The 18,479-nt window shown below is 42.9% G+C and overlaps 2 protein-coding genes across 2 annotated transcripts; both read right to left on the bottom strand.

The window, feature by feature from the left end:
• Nucleotides 1-11: 11 nt before the first annotated feature.
• Nucleotides 12-7,206, bottom strand: atic (5-aminoimidazole-4-carboxamide ribonucleotide formyltransferase/IMP cyclohydrolase). The gene is made up of 15 exons (XM_086180409.1): nt 6,985-7,206; nt 6,677-6,803; nt 6,414-6,557; nt 5,022-5,110; nt 4,771-4,922; nt 3,338-3,494; nt 3,067-3,192; nt 2,882-2,989; nt 2,722-2,807; nt 2,543-2,632; nt 2,324-2,449; nt 2,141-2,233; nt 1,876-2,058; nt 1,535-1,690; nt 12-1,345 (listed from the first exon to the last, which is right to left on the bottom strand). Exons 1-15 carry the CDS (start codon nt 7,001-7,003, stop codon nt 1,226-1,228), a joined length of 1,776 nt encoding a protein of 591 aa, XP_086036535.1. The 5' UTR covers nt 7,004-7,206; the 3' UTR covers nt 12-1,225.
• Nucleotides 7,207-12,127: 4,921 nt separating this feature from the next.
• mnx2b (motor neuron and pancreas homeobox 2b) lies at nt 12,128-16,902 on the bottom strand. Its single transcript, XM_086194147.1, has 3 exons — nt 16,117-16,902; nt 14,945-15,105; nt 12,128-13,232 (listed from the first exon to the last, which is right to left on the bottom strand). Exons 1-3 carry the CDS (start codon nt 16,547-16,549, stop codon nt 12,837-12,839), a joined length of 990 nt encoding a protein of 329 aa, XP_086050273.1. The 5' UTR covers nt 16,550-16,902; the 3' UTR covers nt 12,128-12,836.
• Nucleotides 16,903-18,479: the final 1,577 nt, after the last annotated feature.

Raw genomic sequence — 18,479 nt, 5'->3', positions numbered from 1 at the left:
ACAAAATGGTTTAGGGAGGTTCATAATTCAACAGTAGATTTTAAAATGCTTGATAGCTAGACTGAGGGGCCCAGGGGTGGCATCTGTCACCTCCCGACTGCGTTCAGGTTGAGAGAACTCCATTAAACATGGCCTCGCATCAACAGCACTTCAAATGTGATTATGAAGATTGATTTTATCTTCAAGCTAACTTTGCTAAGTTGGACGTTAATCACCTGATCCATAAGGGATCAAAACATCTTTTACAGACAAGACTTGTGGTGGAGGTCGATCGTTGGATGGCCAGGATGTAAAAATGTTGCCATATTTCAGCTTGTTACACACCCAAGCCACGAATCATCAGAAATAAGGCTGCAGGATTATGAAAAAATATGTACTTGCCTTATGTTCACTGATAATTCAATATTACAGGAAATGATTTTTTTATAAATATATTTTATATTAATATATATTTTCAACAAAAAAATCCATGAAAATGTTCATGTGATTTTTGTGGGGCTTTGTATCAAACACAAAGAGTTTGAAATGTTCAAGTTGGACTGGCTGGTGGAAGAATTGTAAAAAAAAAAAAAAAAGTGTTTTTTTTGGGCAAACATTTTTCTTATTACACCAAAATCGTTGGAACAACCACAGACGTTCGCCATCGGAATACAGACATCACCATTCATAATCAAGATCACAATACACTGACATGTTTGTTGACATGATATTTTTATCATAGCCAGCACCTGTATCCTTCACACCTGCGCATGCAGTGCTGTTAAAATAGCACGTTATGTACATCCTCCAGGTAAGTAGGTGGCAGTATGCACCCGAAAGATGCAAGAAAAACTGGGCTTGTCAAGCTAAAACACGTTGCAGCTTAACTGGTGTGTAACCGTGTCACTGTCAACACTGAAAAAACCCTCAGCCCCTTGGGTTTCTGACAATGTGGCCCCCTGAACAAGTTAGTTGAACAGCCCTGGCCTAATATTTCATCAACATTTAAGCTACAGCAAGACACCTTGCACACACCTGAACCACATTTACCAAAAATGACATGACACATGAAATGTCTAACAGTTTATTTCTTACTGAAATGACTGAATATCGGATGTTGTTCTAGTTTGAGACTCAATTAATGCTAATCAAGAATGTTCATCTGACATTTATAGTACCAAAGGTAGGAATGTTTGAAGTAACAGCAGTGTTAGAAGTTTCCACACCTTGTAAAGAGTGGAGGTGTTCAGTGGTGGAAGAGGCGCAGGTTGGTGTGCACCAGCGTGATGCTCTGCTCGTTACAGGCTTTTATCACCACCTGGTCTGCAGCAGAGCCTGCTGGAGCCGCGATGTACTCGACGCCACTCTGCAAACACACAGGCAGAAGAGTACGGTTGAGAAGCGTGTCCAAACAACTCTTTTCAAACTTGTAGTGATGTTTTCGTACGAGGTGCCCGCAGGACATTTTCACCACGTCGTCATGCAATTAACTTCAAGGGTAGCGAGTATCAGGCCATGCTTTTAAAAATAAATAAATAAATAAAATGACACGTACCCGTTTGGCACGATCAATGTTGTCTCTGAAGGGAAAGAAGGCGTCCGAGCTGACAGCCACTGACTGCAGGGAGCTAATCCAGTTCTTCTTCTCCATCTCTGACAGAGGCTCAGGAACCTCCTCGTACATCGACTTCCACACCATCAGATCTGGGCCCTAACAGCGGAAAGCGAGACTTCTTTTTTTATTTAGGTTTTGGAAAAATGCATGAGTCATGGAGTTCAGGGAACTGAACTTTGCATTGTAATATGAAAATATCTAAGAATATTTTCATAAATATGCCTTTTTTTTTTTTAAACATGACCATCATAAGCATCCAACCAAGGGCTGCTGCTCCTCACCTCTCCAATGGTGTTGCTAACGTACTGGTCGATAGCGTTGGCCATCTCTGCTCGCTTCACACCACTACGGAACTTCATGGTCAGGACACGAGGGTGGTGTCTCAGCCACCAGTTATCAGCCTTGTCACCTGCCAGCCGGGTACAGTGGATACGAGACTGCTGGCCCGCGCCGATTCCGATGACCTATTAATGACACCAGAAGAAAGACTTCTCATAGTTGTTCCATTTTATTGCCCTTGCCTTCCTGCCGTCTACCTCGGGTTACCTGTCCGTCTTTGGCATAGCAGACGGAGTTGGACTGGGTATACTTGACAGCGATGGTGGCCACAGTGAGGTCACGCACAGCTTCCTCAGACAGCTTTTGAACACAATCAAAGGGTGAACATTACGATAAGTGGAATCTGTTACAAAAGACATTTATACACTGTTCATCTCTACACTGACTCACCGAACCGTTGGACACGACGTTACTGAAGAACCCCTTGTTGATGAGCGCATCATTCCTCTTTTGCTTGAGATGGAGTCCAAACAACACTCTCACCTCGGCCTCGTCAGGCTCATAGTCTGGGTCGATCTGGGACAAAGACACATGACAAAAATAATAAGTTAATTGAAATAAAATTAGGATTTCAGTTGTTCAAATATTAAACTGTAAACTATCGCTCACCTGAAGCACGCAGTAGTTGCCATTTTTCTTCTTGGAGAGGATCTTGAGCGCCTCTTCTTCATAGCCAGGAGCAATGATACCGTCAGACACCTGTCAGCGTTAAACACAACCTTCATTAAGGAAAGCTCATGATCAACAAAGGCTGTCCACGAGTATTTCTGAGTCTGACATGATTTAACCTCTCTAGAGATGATCTTGGCGGTGGGAACATCACACACATCAGACACAGCAATGAAGTCTCCAAAAGAGGACATTCTGTCTGAGCCTGGGAGCAGAGCAATGATTCATATAAATCATCATTTCAGCTTCAATAATCTGATGCAGTTAATCATTTCTGACCTCTAGCCCTGGCGTAGGCTGTGGCCAGCGGGGTGAGATCTTGCAGCATGTCATGCACCATGCACACCTTGGCCTCCTCCTCAGTCAAAGGAACTCCCACGGCAGCTCCTTCTCATAGGAGGCGCAAAGAGTCACTTCCAGGTCCTCATCTATATAATAGGGGTGTTTATGTCTTCTCATCTTACCCGCAGGGCTGACGTGCTTGAAGGAGGTGGCAGCAGCCAAACCGAGGGCGCCCTTTAGCTCCCTGACCAGCTGCCAGCCGTTCAGTGCGTCACACAGGTTGATGAATCCAGGTGAGCCGTTGACCACTGAGGGAAGTTAGAGAGAAGCATAAAACAAAACATCCAATTACTTAATGTTCCATCAGGCGAAACATTAAGGATATGGTCAGAGCTCTTTTGCACTCCCTATGTATGTAGCCTTTAAAACCACAGTGACATGACGTGGGTCTACCTTTGAGGGGCAGGGCCGGGCGCAGGGTGTAGAGCTGGGCGGGTGCTTGGTGTGGGTTCATGCCGTAACGCAGGGGCAGCTGAGACACACCGCGGCTGTACTGTCCACGGAAGTAATCTGATATTGCCTCATCATACTGCGCTGTGTGTGTGAAAGCCTACAAGCAAAGCACATGACATAAATCACCTTCAATCAACCACAATTCAAAGTTGTGGTCCAACATGCTTCAGGGTCTGACAGGGGTTACATTTCATGCTAATGAAAGGGCCTCGGTGTACCTATTTAACTCAGGGCGACAGTTCATGTGATGTCACGTGTTCAACTCAGTGACCTGAACACACATTTCAACACTTCAGCTAAAGAGCCTGACCTGGACTTTTGTCCCACACTGACCCAAAACCCCAGACAAACAAAAGGCTACAGGTGAGCACAGCGGCAGCATTTCCTTTTTGAGAATAGACTTTCCTCCTAAACACATTCAAGCACTGATGGTGACGGCAGCAGGAGCTGGTCCATCTTCAGAGCCTTGCTCAAGGAGTCCTTCAACACTGCCTTGAACCAGGAACCTAAATACTAGACCAACAGCTGTACCTGTAAAATCAGCCTTTCACAGCAGCTGGAAAGCGCGGTATTGATGAAGCCAGTAATTAGCTTCAGTATGCCACCAGAACAGACTCTTCCTCGATGTCATTAGTCACACCTGTGTTTAGCTACCATTTACCGTCAAAATGGCTGCTGTGAAGAAAGTCCAAAGGTGCAGAGGAAGATAGTTTTGTGACCTAAGAGGAATCAAAGTTATAAACTTGAGTACTGGAATGACAAATTATCAAACGGCCTGTTGCCTCAGAAGCTCTATGCCTCCTAATTTGCTCCCCAAACTGAGCCTTCAGATAAATTAAAATAATGATGACAGGGCCAATAAAAAAGTTGCATATTCTAAAAAGGGACACTGTAAATCCCTGTTTATGCCATTTGAGGTCAGACTGCTCTTTAAATATGTAGCATCCTTCATAATCCATTCAATTTTCATAATTTAAATCAGTTGGCGGAGTGATGCTTTTTGCAGGAGGCAGGAGCACACAGACAAAAGGCGTTTTTAACAATATCTACTTGCTTCTGGCCCACCATTTATTTTGAGATCGTCTCTCTGAGGGAAAAGATCAGGGAATATCGGTCGTGGAATCTCACACCATGTGGTTCATATTATCAACCAACAATTTAAGACTGAGCCGTTACTATTACTATTATTATTATTATTAATCCCCTGCTAAATCAAACTATAGCTGGACAGCTCTTTTAGTAACCTTTTAGTTCCTGTTGCTGCACACTGGTGGTGGTGTCGCAAATCAGAAAAGCCTCATTAATCCACTGGCCTCACACAAATTCAACTCACATTGCTGCAAATACAAACGGTGAAGGGAAAGGAGCGTTACTTTGAGAGCCAGAGTCCTGCGTGTTTCCAGGGTTGTATCTTTGTCTCCAGAACTCTCCATCTCCTTGGCAACCTGTGAATAGTCAGCAGGGTCGCACACAATCGTGACCCGAGCGTGATTCTTGGCTGCGGCCCTCAGCAGAGTTACACCACCTGATAGAAGGGGAAAACCACATAAAATGCATGTGAATAAAATTGTGTTCAAGCAACGTTCAAGTGTTATTTTGTGGGTTTATCTTGAAAAGAACTCACCGATATCAATCTGCTCCACAGCATCCTCCACGGTCACGTCTGGGTTTGAGACGGTCTTCACAAACGGGTAGAGGTTGCACACCACCACCCTGACACACAACACACGGGAGGATCATTGCACAGTCTTCATCGAGATCATCCTCACCTCATCTTTGGACAGAGACATTTACACATCTTGAATCTGACAAATGTTTCCTCACTTAACTTTACCATGCAATGTTTGAGTTTGTAGTCGGTCCCACAACAGCGGAACTCTTCATCTACACAATAGGAACTTGTGGCAGGTAAACCTTCTTCCAGATTCTACTGTTAACTTTCAAACTGCAGACAGAAGCTTGATGGTTGCAGCAGTTCGTGGGTTTGGTGTAAATAAATGATCAGATCAATTCAATCAATTCCCTAAATCACAGTTATGATCTGGGTGACTTGCAGCTTGACTGATTTAAATGACTTGATGCTCGACCTGGAACTTAACGGTTTGCGACACGCTGACATGTTTATGTTCATCAATTTAAAATATTCAAAACTAAAATACCAAAGTATTTTCAGGTGTCACTGAAACCTAATATTGTAGCTCATGCTGGGACCACCATCGTCATGACGAGGTCAACACCATCTTCTTACAGCTAGAAGCACCGACAGCTTGTCTTTACTCTTGATAAAGGCCAGACAACGCATGCAACAGATGACTTCCATAATCCAGTTTACGGCAAATATTTGTACCAAGCCTGGTCGGGACTCGCGATCACCTGCGCTGATCTGAAACCTGCTAGTTTACACTGCTTCAACTAGATGAGACAATGAATCATTTCTCACTGGGGACGCTACTCGCAGCTTGAGACAAGTAGCAATGAACCAGTTCACTCCACTGCAACTTTCCCTGAGGTGGTTTTGTCTCATCATGAATCTCTGGTGTCAACTGGCCTTCTTCCAGTCGTTCCAGTGAGATGGAACTAATGACTTCAGTCACATGTCTGACCTGATCAGATCTACTTCAGCACAAAAAGAAAAAAAAAAATCAACAACAACAGTGAATCAATCTGAATCAAAGCAACAAGACACTTCTATCTCATGTGCCAGCTGGGAAATCAAATATCTAATCAATTAGATTCTACTTCCATCAGCCTCCGTTCACATGAGTAGTTAGGTGTTCTGCCGGCAACAGTGAGAGAACTGATCAAATCACACCCCCCTTTGTCGAAATAAACCAGAGTCACAAGACCAGCATGCAGGAGCAGCAGTTTTCTAATTAACGCTGCTGAATCAATGACACGTGCTCCCCCTGATGCCACAACTCCAGCACCGGGCTCTGCTTGCAGGTAATGAGCTGACTGTTTTCTATTCAGCATCTTTGTTCAAGAGAATAAGCACCAGACTACCCGGCTGCCTCACCTGACCAGGCTGTAGCCCAGCTTCTCCATGTCTGCGCCGTCACCAGCAGTCTTCCTGGCCAGGATCCCGCCATGGACAGCCGGGTGCAGGGTCTTCACCCTGCCCCCCAACATCTCTGGGTGTCCGGTCAGCTCGGACACATCCCTGACACACGCACGCGCGCACGCGCACGCGCACGCACACACACACACACACACACACACCTTAGCGCGAGAACACCTGGTATACTTTAGTTTTATCCGAAGGGCAGGCTGAACACTCACCTGACAGCCAGTCCATCATCGCGCAGGGCTTTAGCTGTCCCACCGGAGGCGACCAGAGACAAACCCACCCCCACCAGCCGTCTGCCAAACTCCAGCAGTCCAGTTTTGTCTGACACACTCAGAAGTGCTGCGAGGACACATGTGGACACATTCACTCACGTTAGAGACGTGATGAAAACTGAGTTTCAGCGAGAGACGTACTGCGAACCACGCTGGCTAGCGTTAGCCGCTGAGCTAGGTTAGCATCCTCCATGTCGCAGGAGAAGTCTTTATAACTATGGCGACAGAAACTCAATTAAAAGTCTCACCAAGTTCAGCGGAAGCCATGTTCAGTGTCTCGGCGTTACGGTGAGTTTGGGGGTCAGGAAGCTTCAGAATTCAGACTGTCTTCACTTTGCTACCGGTGGACACCTCATGGGAGGACGCTGGAATCGAATCAAGTTTTCAGTGCTTCATCATGTGGTTCAAAACTGGAGACACCCGCTCTGGAGAGGTCGACCCGCCTCCACGGACTCGCCGCGCCGGACTCAGCAGCGCACCGTGTGGCGCAGAAAATACTCATTTTAAATAACGAGACTTAATTAAATAGATTAATAAGACATTTATCAACATACACCAACATAAATTTGCTTAAATAGAATAAAACAAAATAGAAAAAATAGAGAAAATGATTCAAACAAATTAGAAAGATTTATATTACACTAGCAACTAAAATTTAAGATTTAACTAGTTTAGTTATGATCAGTCATAAGTTAGAACTGCTATAAGTTCTTTACGTCATCACAATTCATAATCAATATAATCATAATCAAAATATGTCCAACTCCGTATATATATATATATATATATATATATATATATATATATTCATACACACACACACACACACACAAAGTTGTATAAACATGGAATTTTGTCTCCAGTCTTTATTTAAGAAGTCAGTTAAAGAATGAATGTGGCATGTTGTGTTGGCATTCAACACAGTGTGGCACTGGCTACGGTATTTGGAGGACAAATCTGAGAATTCTTATACTTTCATTACAGACCTGACAGCAAATTTATTTAATTTGAGGCAGAGTTTAATTAATCTGAGCTGCTTGCATACGCAGTTTATGACTCCAGCCGTCTGTATCAGAAGCCGCAGAAATGTTGGCGTTAACGGTAGTTTTACAGTTCAGACCCGAGCAGCCAGCCAGTCCCCACATCCACCCACCGCAGTGTCGTCTCCAAACGTCAGAGCATCCATCTCCTGCTGGAACCAAGTTTCTTGCCTTATTTAGCCACAAGAGGGCAGAGGCGAGCTGTGCTGGTGTGTGAGTCCGCTCAGGAAAATATACGATTTTCCTCCCAAAATGTGACATGTGTGCAGCATATCGCCATGTTTTGTTTATAATTAATCCGTGAGTTTTAAGAGTTTAAGGAGAGCGTTTAGAGATTATTTAAAATGTGCGAAACACTTAAATTTCAATATGTTTTCATCAAATGTTTCATGGAAATTTACAGTTCACAAAAATCTTCTGAGTTTGCTGTCGGTCTTTTTTCCTGTTTCAGGTAAAACTGAAATGACTCTTGCTGGATTCAGTCTAATCTGTTATATCTGAGCCGATGCACACACGCATCATGTTGACCGCAATTAATAAACCACCCGCAACATACAATTTCCTGCAACAATAAAAAATGACGGTCGTGAATATGTCCATTTTCAATAAACTTTATTGGCAAAAAACGGTGCATTTTCATGCTTCGGAAGAGCTTTTTGAGTCGGACAGCTGTGAATTTACGAGGCTCCGTCAGTCAGCGCCTCTTGTCCATTAGTTAAGTGACAGGACGGGGCCCGGGGACACCTGCACCAATACTGTGATTACCTTAAGAGATCCAACAATCTGTTCATATTCACGTAATGAGCTCCACATCCTGCTGATTGATTAAACTCCCCTGATTTATAATGCAACAAAGCCAAAAGAGAGCAATTTATTTGTCTAGCTATGAAAATGAGTGTTTCTGGTAAGCGCAAGATCCGAGCTGACACACTCGAGTGATTCAAAAGACACATTTTTATAGAAAGACACAGTTGGTCAAAATAAAGAGAGAAGTGGGCTATAAGGCCGTCAGCACTTTAGTCAGGCTGACAAAGCTGACAGTAATTCATGCGGGGAATTTTTAATCAACATGACTGCTGTATTCAGATTAAGTGAGAGGAGAAACGGAATCAATGAGCGCCGTATATTGCTCCACCGGCTTATCAATTAGCTGTGATTTTTGTACTGTGTCAGAAGGGCCTGTGTCATAAAACAGGCCACATGGCATTTGTCACGCAGCTGACAAGTCACACAACTAAATGAGCTCCTATTGATTCTCGTGGTTTTTTTCATCAGCCAAATTAAAAGCTGCACTTTGAGTCTGCAGGCTTGTTGTGTGTTTCTATTAAATCAAGGCTGAAAAGTTCCATGGAAACGGGCTCTGGCGATGCTAAGTTGCTGAATCCAGCAGGTTCTGTTGCTGCAGGATTCACAGCTTCTGATCAACGAATATTAGGAATTGATCAGGTCTGATTAAATGTGGGTGTGGGATGTACAGCTCAGCTAGGACCCTCATGGTTTAATGTTCATTTCATTGCAGGTATTTTGAAAGTGTTAAATGCTATTTGGATGCAATTTGTATGAGAGTGGCCTCCATCGCTCTTGGATTCTTCACATTTTAAAGAGGTGTTAAGGTTTGTTTTGTTCTAATCTGTTTGTGTTCATTATATCTTGCAGCTCTGAGGTAAAATACCATTTTTTTTCAAGCAGAAAAATACGTGTCTTAAAAAAATGAATGTGTCGATTTTGGTCTTTTTATTTTGTTAGGGTTTTTGTGGGCCTGTTATGAGCTGGAAAAAATGAAGTGGAAAAACAAGAAAAACCCTGAGCCGAAACAAAAGACCTACTAGAAAAGGTATTTATTTTGCAGTCATTCGAACAGGCAGACGCGTCCAATCTTAAAGCCATGAATTTACCGCTGAGAATGATTTTGTATTTAATTTCATACTAAATTCTAGTGACACACACCCATCAGGTCTGGTCTCCTTGCTGGTCACCAGCATCTAAAAAGGGATGCAACAAACAGTCACTCTCATCAATTGATCTGTCAATTATTATCACATTTAATTAAAGAATCTTACATCGCACCCTTTTTGTGGGACAATCGGGATATGACACCATGAAATTTTTGATATATTCATACATATTATTTGGATATGCAGCTCTCGCTCTCTCTCTCTCTCTCTCTCTCTCTCTCAATATATTGATTTTCAAAAGACAAAGGGGAAGTTTTTCAGCCTGACTCTCTGTTTTGATGACATATTGAATAATGATATTTATTTAAAACAGCTTATTCGTCCTGACTAACCTTGAGACCAGTCCCAAGGGAGGTGAAAGCCACTTCCAGTAATTGTGCAGCTCTGCCTTGCTGCTGTTTCCTCCACACCAGTGTTTCTCAATACATTTAATCACTATATAAATAAGTGACTGAGGTGTGAGAAGGGGCTAAATGGCACCATACGGCATGTCCTCTTTAATCACAGCCTTATAGACCCCAATAAAATGCCCCTCTGTGTTTCCACACGCTCATCATGCGGCTTCTGGAAATGAAAATGGGCCCACGTCAGCTCACTATCACCTCTGATTGCTTGACTTCTTCTTCATTAACTTAATTATTTGGCAATCAGTAAACCCCTCTGAGTAATTAATATCAAGGAGCTTTTCTAATAAATTAAAAGCAGAGGACTGTGGTTGTTCTGCAGCTAACATGATGGCTCCGACAGCTGAGCGTGACGTTAAAGGAGGCATGAACACACATTTACGCATCATGGAACTTGGAAGAGAGGAAGTGAGAAATACAGTTGTTTTTGTGTTAGATTTTCCCTGCATAAATCCATATGAATTACACAGTTTTGTTTGTTGTGATTTCTAATCAAATCAAACTTGTCTCCAGACGTTTTTCGAGCCGAGGAGCTTCAACTCTTCACATCCTAATGGCAGCTTCTTCTCTGTGAGTTGCCAAGTCTTGCAAACAAATGTAGGATTTATTTTCCTTTCCTTTGACTAAATGAAAAAGAAGAAGCCGGACAGAGGCCTTACTGGAGAACCACAGCTACAGCACAACTTCTCCGCCAGAGGTTTTGTTTTCTACTGTGACTCTGAGCACAATTACACAAAAACTACCTGGACGATATTCAAGGTAGAACCTGTTCAACTTCAGATCCTCTTAACCAAGTGGAGACCTTTTTACAGGCCTTGGTAGGTGTCTGCTCTCAGCCCGTCCCGAGCTGTAGTATATTATATATTCTGTACAGGTAAGTGGATGCTATTCTGCATGAAATGTTATTTTTCTCTGGTGAAAATAAGTGAGCTGTAACACACATAAAGGGACTGTGAGTTTCCTCATGAAATCCAGAAGACTGAAGATCTGAGCAGATGAAAATGTTGCCCTCTTCACTCTGCAGAAGCAAACTGCAGCAGCGGTGGTGGTTCTGGCTCTTGTGGTTCTCTAGGTGCCAGGGAGTCACTCCTCAGTTTGTAAAACCTGCAGCAGCGAGGTCCCGTCTCTGCTGATGACAGCTGGCTCAGCGGTGAATCCTTTGACTTGTGGGTAGGCCTCCTGTCCTCTGTCCTTTGAGGCCTGCAGACTCTACCAACTGAGTGGGTTCAGCCCTCAACTTGGCTGGGAGCAAATGATTTAATCTGGTGGGTGTGCATGACGGATGCCAAACTTCTCATCATTCAATCTCATGATTCAGCCGCTATGAAAAGCTGGCTTCAACACCAAGTGCTATTTCTGGGTGCTTGGTGTGTGTGTGTGTGTGTGTGTGAGAGAGAGAGAGAGAGAGAGAGAGAGAGAGAGAGAGAGAGAGAGTGAGTCCATGTGCGTGTGTATACTAGCATTTGTTTGTCTGTCCTGCATTCATGATGGGAGGGACTACGTCAGAAAGAACTGGTCTTGCTTTTACATGTTATCCCTTGAATATCAATAAAATCATTGGATACTGACCGTATTATTGGGATTACATTTTTGTTTTGCAACCAAAACCTGATGGAGTGACGACAGAAGAAAGTAAAATAAAAGCTGAAAACTCAAAAAGTGACAAAGGTGACAAAATTGCAGCTTTATCATTATTCACACAGTCACCTGACCTCCTGGGTATCGCTGACAGGAAGTATCTACCAGAAAGACTGGCTAAACGATTGCATAAACACCAGGTTATTATAATTCCAGGTAATAAAATACATACTACATTACTGGCTGGTATACTGCCAGCTGTGTATTTTCAGTTGGTTCATTAGTAGTGTATTAACATTATTAACCGTAAGACATGAAGCACAATAACTAATACGCAGATGACATGTCGGGGCCCCCCTGTCTTTTCTTTTTAGGACATCATAAAACCGTCACAGGAAGATCACGACAACCTCTCTGAGCGTCACGTTAATTTACGTCAAAAATGAATTATTATTTGGCCTCTTATATCTCATAGCTTGCCGCTGTTCTGAGAGTTCTTAATTCGAACATTTACGACATTATCAGCATCATACACCCCGATTCCAATCACGAATACTGACAATGTCTTTTTTATTATTATTGTTTCACAGTTAAACCACAAACAAGTTTCAGATAAATATGATTCATCTTTGCAAATAATCAAATAAATTAATTACTTTACAAGTGAGGGATAAGGAATGAAACATAAAAGTCCAGCATCACTTCATAATTCACCGAAACGCTGCTGGTCTTGACTTCTCCACTCACGGGGTCACCGAGCTTGTTCTTCATCTTCACTGTCATCATCATGATGTTACATCTGAACCACAATTCCCATCTTCGCTCTGAGATTCTCTCGAGTTCACTGTGTGGAGCGTTACCAAGGTGACTGGGACAAACACGGACCGACCTGGAGAGGAAGTGAGCACCTTTTTCCTGCATGCTATGAAATGTACAGTACTTCCCCATGTTCTTTCACTGACACTTTATACAGCACGAGTCTGTTGGAACCAAAGAGGACAGACGTAGTCTCAAACAGATCATTTAGTATCTGCGTGAATAATAAGTTATTCCAACAATAAGTCCACAGAGCGGACAGAGGAGGGTTTGGAAGTTCTTTTCTCAGGAATGTCCAAGTGTCTTTTCACAGTCCTGCCCCGATCTTCCTGTCTTGCACTTGAACCTCCTCCAGGTCGTCTTCAGAGAACGGGCTGTGGGGATTGTAGCTGATGTCGGCGCTGTTACGTTGCAAGAAGTCTATGGATCGTGGCATTCCAACACTGTTACCCATAGCAACAGAAAAACTACGCTGGGTTTCCTCCTCTTCCTCCTCCTCCTCCTCCTCCTCCTCCATACCGTCTTCCAAATCCAGATCAATCCCCCCGTCTTCCCCGTTCACAGGCCGTCTGCTCTCGTCAGATTTGTTAGTGGCGGTTTTCCCCCTCCGTTCTGTCTCTGACTGGGAGGAAGCACTGGCCTGCTCCTTCGCCTTCCGACTTCGCTTCCACTTCATCCTCCGATTCTGGAACCAGATCTTGACCTGGACAGAGAGCCAAACAACAGAAAAGAGTCAACCATATGTGTGAATAGATTTGAAATGAATAAGCGATATCACCAGAAAGGTCAAAGCAGAAATGATTGAGATTTTTATTGACTCTTAAACTGTCTTCATTTGCGTCTCCTGGTGGGATGTCTCTCTCTCTCTCTCTCTCTCTCTCTCTCTCTCTCTCTCTCTCTCTCTCTCTCTCTCTCTCAGGTTCTCGACTATTTGCCCCTTTATTTTTTAACCGGTGCTATTTTTCATAAAAACCTGTTAGTTGATATAAACAATATAAACAAAATTAACTTTGTCTAATTATCCGTAAGCTATAAAAATGTATTTTTATTTTTCCATCGACCGAAAACGCAAAACATGGGATTACATTACAAATTACATCTCATGCATCACCGTGATTCTTCTTCAGTTGATAACTCACCTTATAAAAACAGTTTTTTGTAATTTTTTATTCGGCAAAGGAGGTTTAATTGAAATAAATACCCCAAAAAAAAGAGCACATATTTTCAGAGCGGGTAAATGAACACTGGATAAAGCCGAGCTCAAACTCTTCAATGTTGGAGTTAAACAGCTGTTTTTAAAATCAATCCATACACCAGAACACACTGTCACCAGTCATACAAATATATTTCATCAGGCTATGAAGGCTATATGAATAAACCCTGATGTAGAAACCTTTACAATATTGATGAAATTAAAAATGGGGAGTTTTTAGAGGAGATTTGGCTCAATGTGCTTATTTTACAACACAAATACAAAACAATTCTGAATGTAAAAGCAAAATAAAATCTTGAACGAGTGGAGGCCTGTGGAGCCAGCAGGTGAAAATAAACTCCTATACATTCTTTTTCACTGTTTTTTTCTCTTCCACGAGTCAGAAGGAAGCAAGTTCCTCTCCCTTCATGAGGTGTTAATTATTATAAACGCTCACACAGCAACGCCATCCTTACCTATGTCACCATGCCCATATTTGGTCAGTTATTAGTCATTTCCTCCCGATTGAAATAACATTTTTGACAAAAAAGTTGCCTCAAACTGAGTAATGAACTGGGGACACTTCTTACTGTTTTTTCTTCCTTTTGTAACTATAGTTATTTATGCAGTTTCACATTAAAATAATCAATTTTTTGATACGTTCAGTGGAAATGAGAATTTTTGACAATCAGTACAAGTTAAAGAATTGTCAATAACGGAAAAAAAACAACTGTGTGTGCGTGTGTGTGTGTGAAGAGGGATAAATAATAGAGGATGTGAAATGGAACTAATTTCTTGGGGGATAAACTTGTGAGTTCAGACAGCTGAAGCAGTTCTGGATGCTCTATATTATCAAGTTTGCTCTTTATTTCAAGGAGTTATTTATGATTTTTTTTGTTTATTTGTGAATGTTTTAACTGCTTTTTCATTGTTTCTGGAAATGAGAAACAGAGTCTTAGTCTAAGTCTCATGATGATGCTCCAGCTGAGGGAACGGGTTATTTGTATGTTTGGAAGTCGTCCTGGATGAGCTCAGGCTTGAATGTGTGATGTCATTCATGATGCTAGAATCATATTTGTCTTGTGCTGTTCCTTGCTCGGCACAAACACTCGTTTATTTCTACAATGTATTTTATTGTTGACCTCTGAGGGTAAATAAGACCCCCAGACTTCCCTCCTCTTCTTTGGAGCCTCCAGCTTGTGAGGCGGACTGGTTCCTCTTACCTGCGTCTCAGTCAGCATGAGTGACGTGGCCACTTCGAAGCGTTTGGGCCTGGACAGGTACTTGTTGAGTTTGAACTGGTTCTCCAGCTCCAGGAGCTGCTGGCTGGTGAAGGCTGTGCGGGGCCTCCGGCACTTCCCCAGCAGACCCGTCTGAGGGCCGGCTGGACGAGGCACAAAAGGATAGGTTATAATTTCCAGTTATTTTATGACCATTTCAAATATCTTAAAACAACCCACTTGTTTTTTTTTTTCTATGTTTTTACTAAACATTTTGTTTGAGTATACCAAGGGTTAAATTATTCCACTAATCCTGAGATGTTTAGAGGAACGTCAGAGAGTCTGCGATATCTGGCTGGAGGAACATTCAGTTCAGAGTATTTGGAGGGTGGGAGCGGACACACATACGGCTGCTCTCTCCGGCTATCATTAACTATAATAGCTTTTCTCCAGTTTATTGTTGACGGGAACACAGCAGAAGCAGGCGCGCAGGCCATAAAAACACGGCCGTGCCATTAACTTAATGAAAATCCAATGAAGGCTTTGGGCTTTTATTGATGAACTACAAAACGTTTTAGGTGTTTGTTTATAGTTTCTTCTTGTCTCACACCGAGACAATTCCATCGAGTTGGCGTTTATAGAGAAATAAATGGGCCAAAATTAAAACGTGACACAGAGATAATAAGCGAAGCAGGCCGCGGAAGAGTGAGTGGCTGCATTTGCACATTTACACAAATCCAGACTGAGCTCCAATCAGTTTTGGAACACTACTAAAATATTGATTTTACTTCAGACTTATACTCGCAGATGTGCGCGGTCATTTTGAAGAAAAAAAAATCATCAGAGTCATCAAACAACGCATTGTTTACAAGGACAAGTTGATGTATTTCATTAAAAAGAAGCAAAAATGATGTTATTATGATTATTGTAAATCTAGAGAAAATTTAATTCGTGTGGCAGTCTTGCACAACCGAAGTTCCAAAGAAGTCAGACGATGTGATTGGTTTCCGGGTGGGAAATCAATGCGATGTAATAATGTCTAATAACATAACGACACAATTTTTGCAAGTGACAACATTTACACCGGAGCCTTTGTCTGGTCTTTGCTGGGTTCTTCTTTCTTTTAAATATATATACACTTTGGCCCTGAACCGAAACTTCACCGTCTCACTTACAGCTGTAATCTGGCAGCCGAGGCATCATGATCCCGGTACGGATCCAGTGCTCCAGGGGCAGAGATCCTGCCATGGCAGCCGCCTTCAGGTGGTCCGGGTAGGTCTGCGTTAGCTGCGTGAAGCCGGTGTAGGCAAACGCAGGGTGCTGGCTACCCAAAGCTGAGAGTGGGTACATGGGCGCAGGATACATGCCGGGGATCGCTGCTTGGGGCAGTGAGGCGAGTCCAGGGTGCGGAAGATTCAGAATACCCGGTTTTGGGATTATTCCTGTCTGCAGATGTGCGGCCCGGGGAGACGGGGTGTCCGCGCGGCGGCAGGACACGGGGCTGCCTGCGGGGCTGTCGCTGCTCAGACCGGGGGAGAGGTCGCGGCTGCCCCGGTTGGTCTCATCTGCAAGCAGGGCGTCGATTCGGAAGTTTTTTGATTTCTCCATGACGGTTTCACCCGGGAGGTCGGCGGAGGGTTACTGGAACAGACGTGCCAAGTTGGCAGGTGCGCACCTGTGCCGCGCGTCAGCGGACGTAGAGCGCATTCAAACTCATATTTTAATACAAGCTAGGCTGCACCAAAGTAGCTTATATTCACAGATAAGCAATACGATATTATCTTCGAAGAGAAAAGAACTTTTTAATGTTCATTACTATCGTCTGTATTCGAATCCCTCCATCTATTTCCTTCGGCCGATCTACTCGCCACTAGCTAAGATCGCGTCCGTTTCATTCTAACTTGATGAACTACAGAGGCACGTCTCTCCGTAGCCTCCAGGCCCCGCCCCTGCTGGTCGCTTTCGGCTGTGATTGGCTTGCGGCGGAGCTGCTCTGACGGGCCTCTAATCAGCTAATTACCCGCTCGTTTCTCCCCCCCAGAAAGCATTCTGAGTGAGGTAATGTCCAACCCTTGTCCCGCCTGCAAACACCTTCAACTGCATCAAAGCTCCGAGGTACATTAGAAGATTAGGCGAGTGTATCTTCGGCACCTATATCTCCCTGCCAGCTCCGCATACTCACCGCAGATTGCATCTACCTTTGGCCATAAACCCAGACACATAACAGCGCAGTCAAGTAATTATTGGTGATGCAAACATCCTCCAGTCTCATTAGCACCGAATGTTGCTGTTTTTCAACCTGTTATTGAAGGTGAAATTGAGGAAAAAAAAGAGAACAGTATTTAAATCACTCATATTAATGGATTGCTTCATTCTCACAAGGCCACACGGAAGCCATTAAAGTTTACGACCAGGAATTACACACAAACCGTATAAAAGTGTAATGACTTGGCACAAGAGGCTATAAGTTAATTGGCCGTCTGCTTAATGGGAACTAATGCCGTTTTAAGACCTGAAAAAAAGGAGGCGCATTAGCTGGAAAAAACGTTTTTTTCTAATTTATATATATATTTCAAACCTTGTTGTAAGAAGGCCGCAACTGCCTGCAGCCTATAAAACGGATTCTGTTATTTCACTTAAATAATGTCTTTTAAAATAAAAAAACAACATATTAATGTAGAAATGTTGCTGCTGACAACAAAAAAAGAAGTAAATCAGGAGCGAGAGTGTCTATGATGTGAAACCTTGAAAAATTTTACAGCAAAAACGCTCAACATTATGACTGAATATTTAATGTAAATGATCAAATTTAATTCTTGTTCTTAATCTAGATTATTCAACAGCAGTCTTGCTATTTTCAAGCCAAAAACAAATAAACAACCACAAAAAACCAGTAGAGCCCAGTCAGAATTGAACACTCTCATGTGTTGGGGCTTTTATTTTTCATTGAATACTTGTTATTATTGTTAAATAATAATAATAACATTACTTTTTTTTCTAGATTTTGACTTTCAATGAAGAAATGCTCCCTTAAAGCCTCTTTACCTGCCAGGAATGTAATCCTGGTGAGAAAATGTGACTTCTTCTATTGTTGCCTGAAATACTCATGTAATTGAAATTCTGGGTGCTTTGTTATTTCCACTTTATGTTTAGTTTTTGTTTCAAGGAGATAAACTCTCCTCGGTGTGCCCACGCAGTTTGCAAGTCTTTATTCACACCTGACGTTCAGGTCTGAACAAATAATGTGAGTACAGTATAACGTGCGTTTGGTTAGAGGGTTGATTGCATCATCATACGGCTTCAATAGCTTTGTCTCAGGTGTTGTATCTCAACTGTGCACAGAAACCTCCAGATCGAGTATCTGGGATTGAAACCGTCCTGCAGACATGAATAAAAGACTACACGCGGGGCTTTTTTCAGGGACCTCCATTCGTGATATGTTGACCTACAGAAGATTGGAGCGTCTTGCTGTTCCGCCCACTTCCCTTTCTCTTTCTCCTCAGCCACTGTGGCCCCGTACACTCACCTCCCCCACCCC

This window comes from Aulostomus chinensis, chromosome 2 (assembly GCF_037954235.1).
Source record: "Aulostomus chinensis isolate RoL2024-O1b breed Wild chromosome 2, RoL_Achi_v1.0, whole genome shotgun sequence".
NCBI lineage: Eukaryota > Metazoa > Chordata > Actinopteri > Syngnathiformes > Aulostomidae > Aulostomus > Aulostomus chinensis.
Note: the sequence above shows the minus strand (reverse complement) of the source record. Positions and strands in the feature narration are given on the sequence as shown.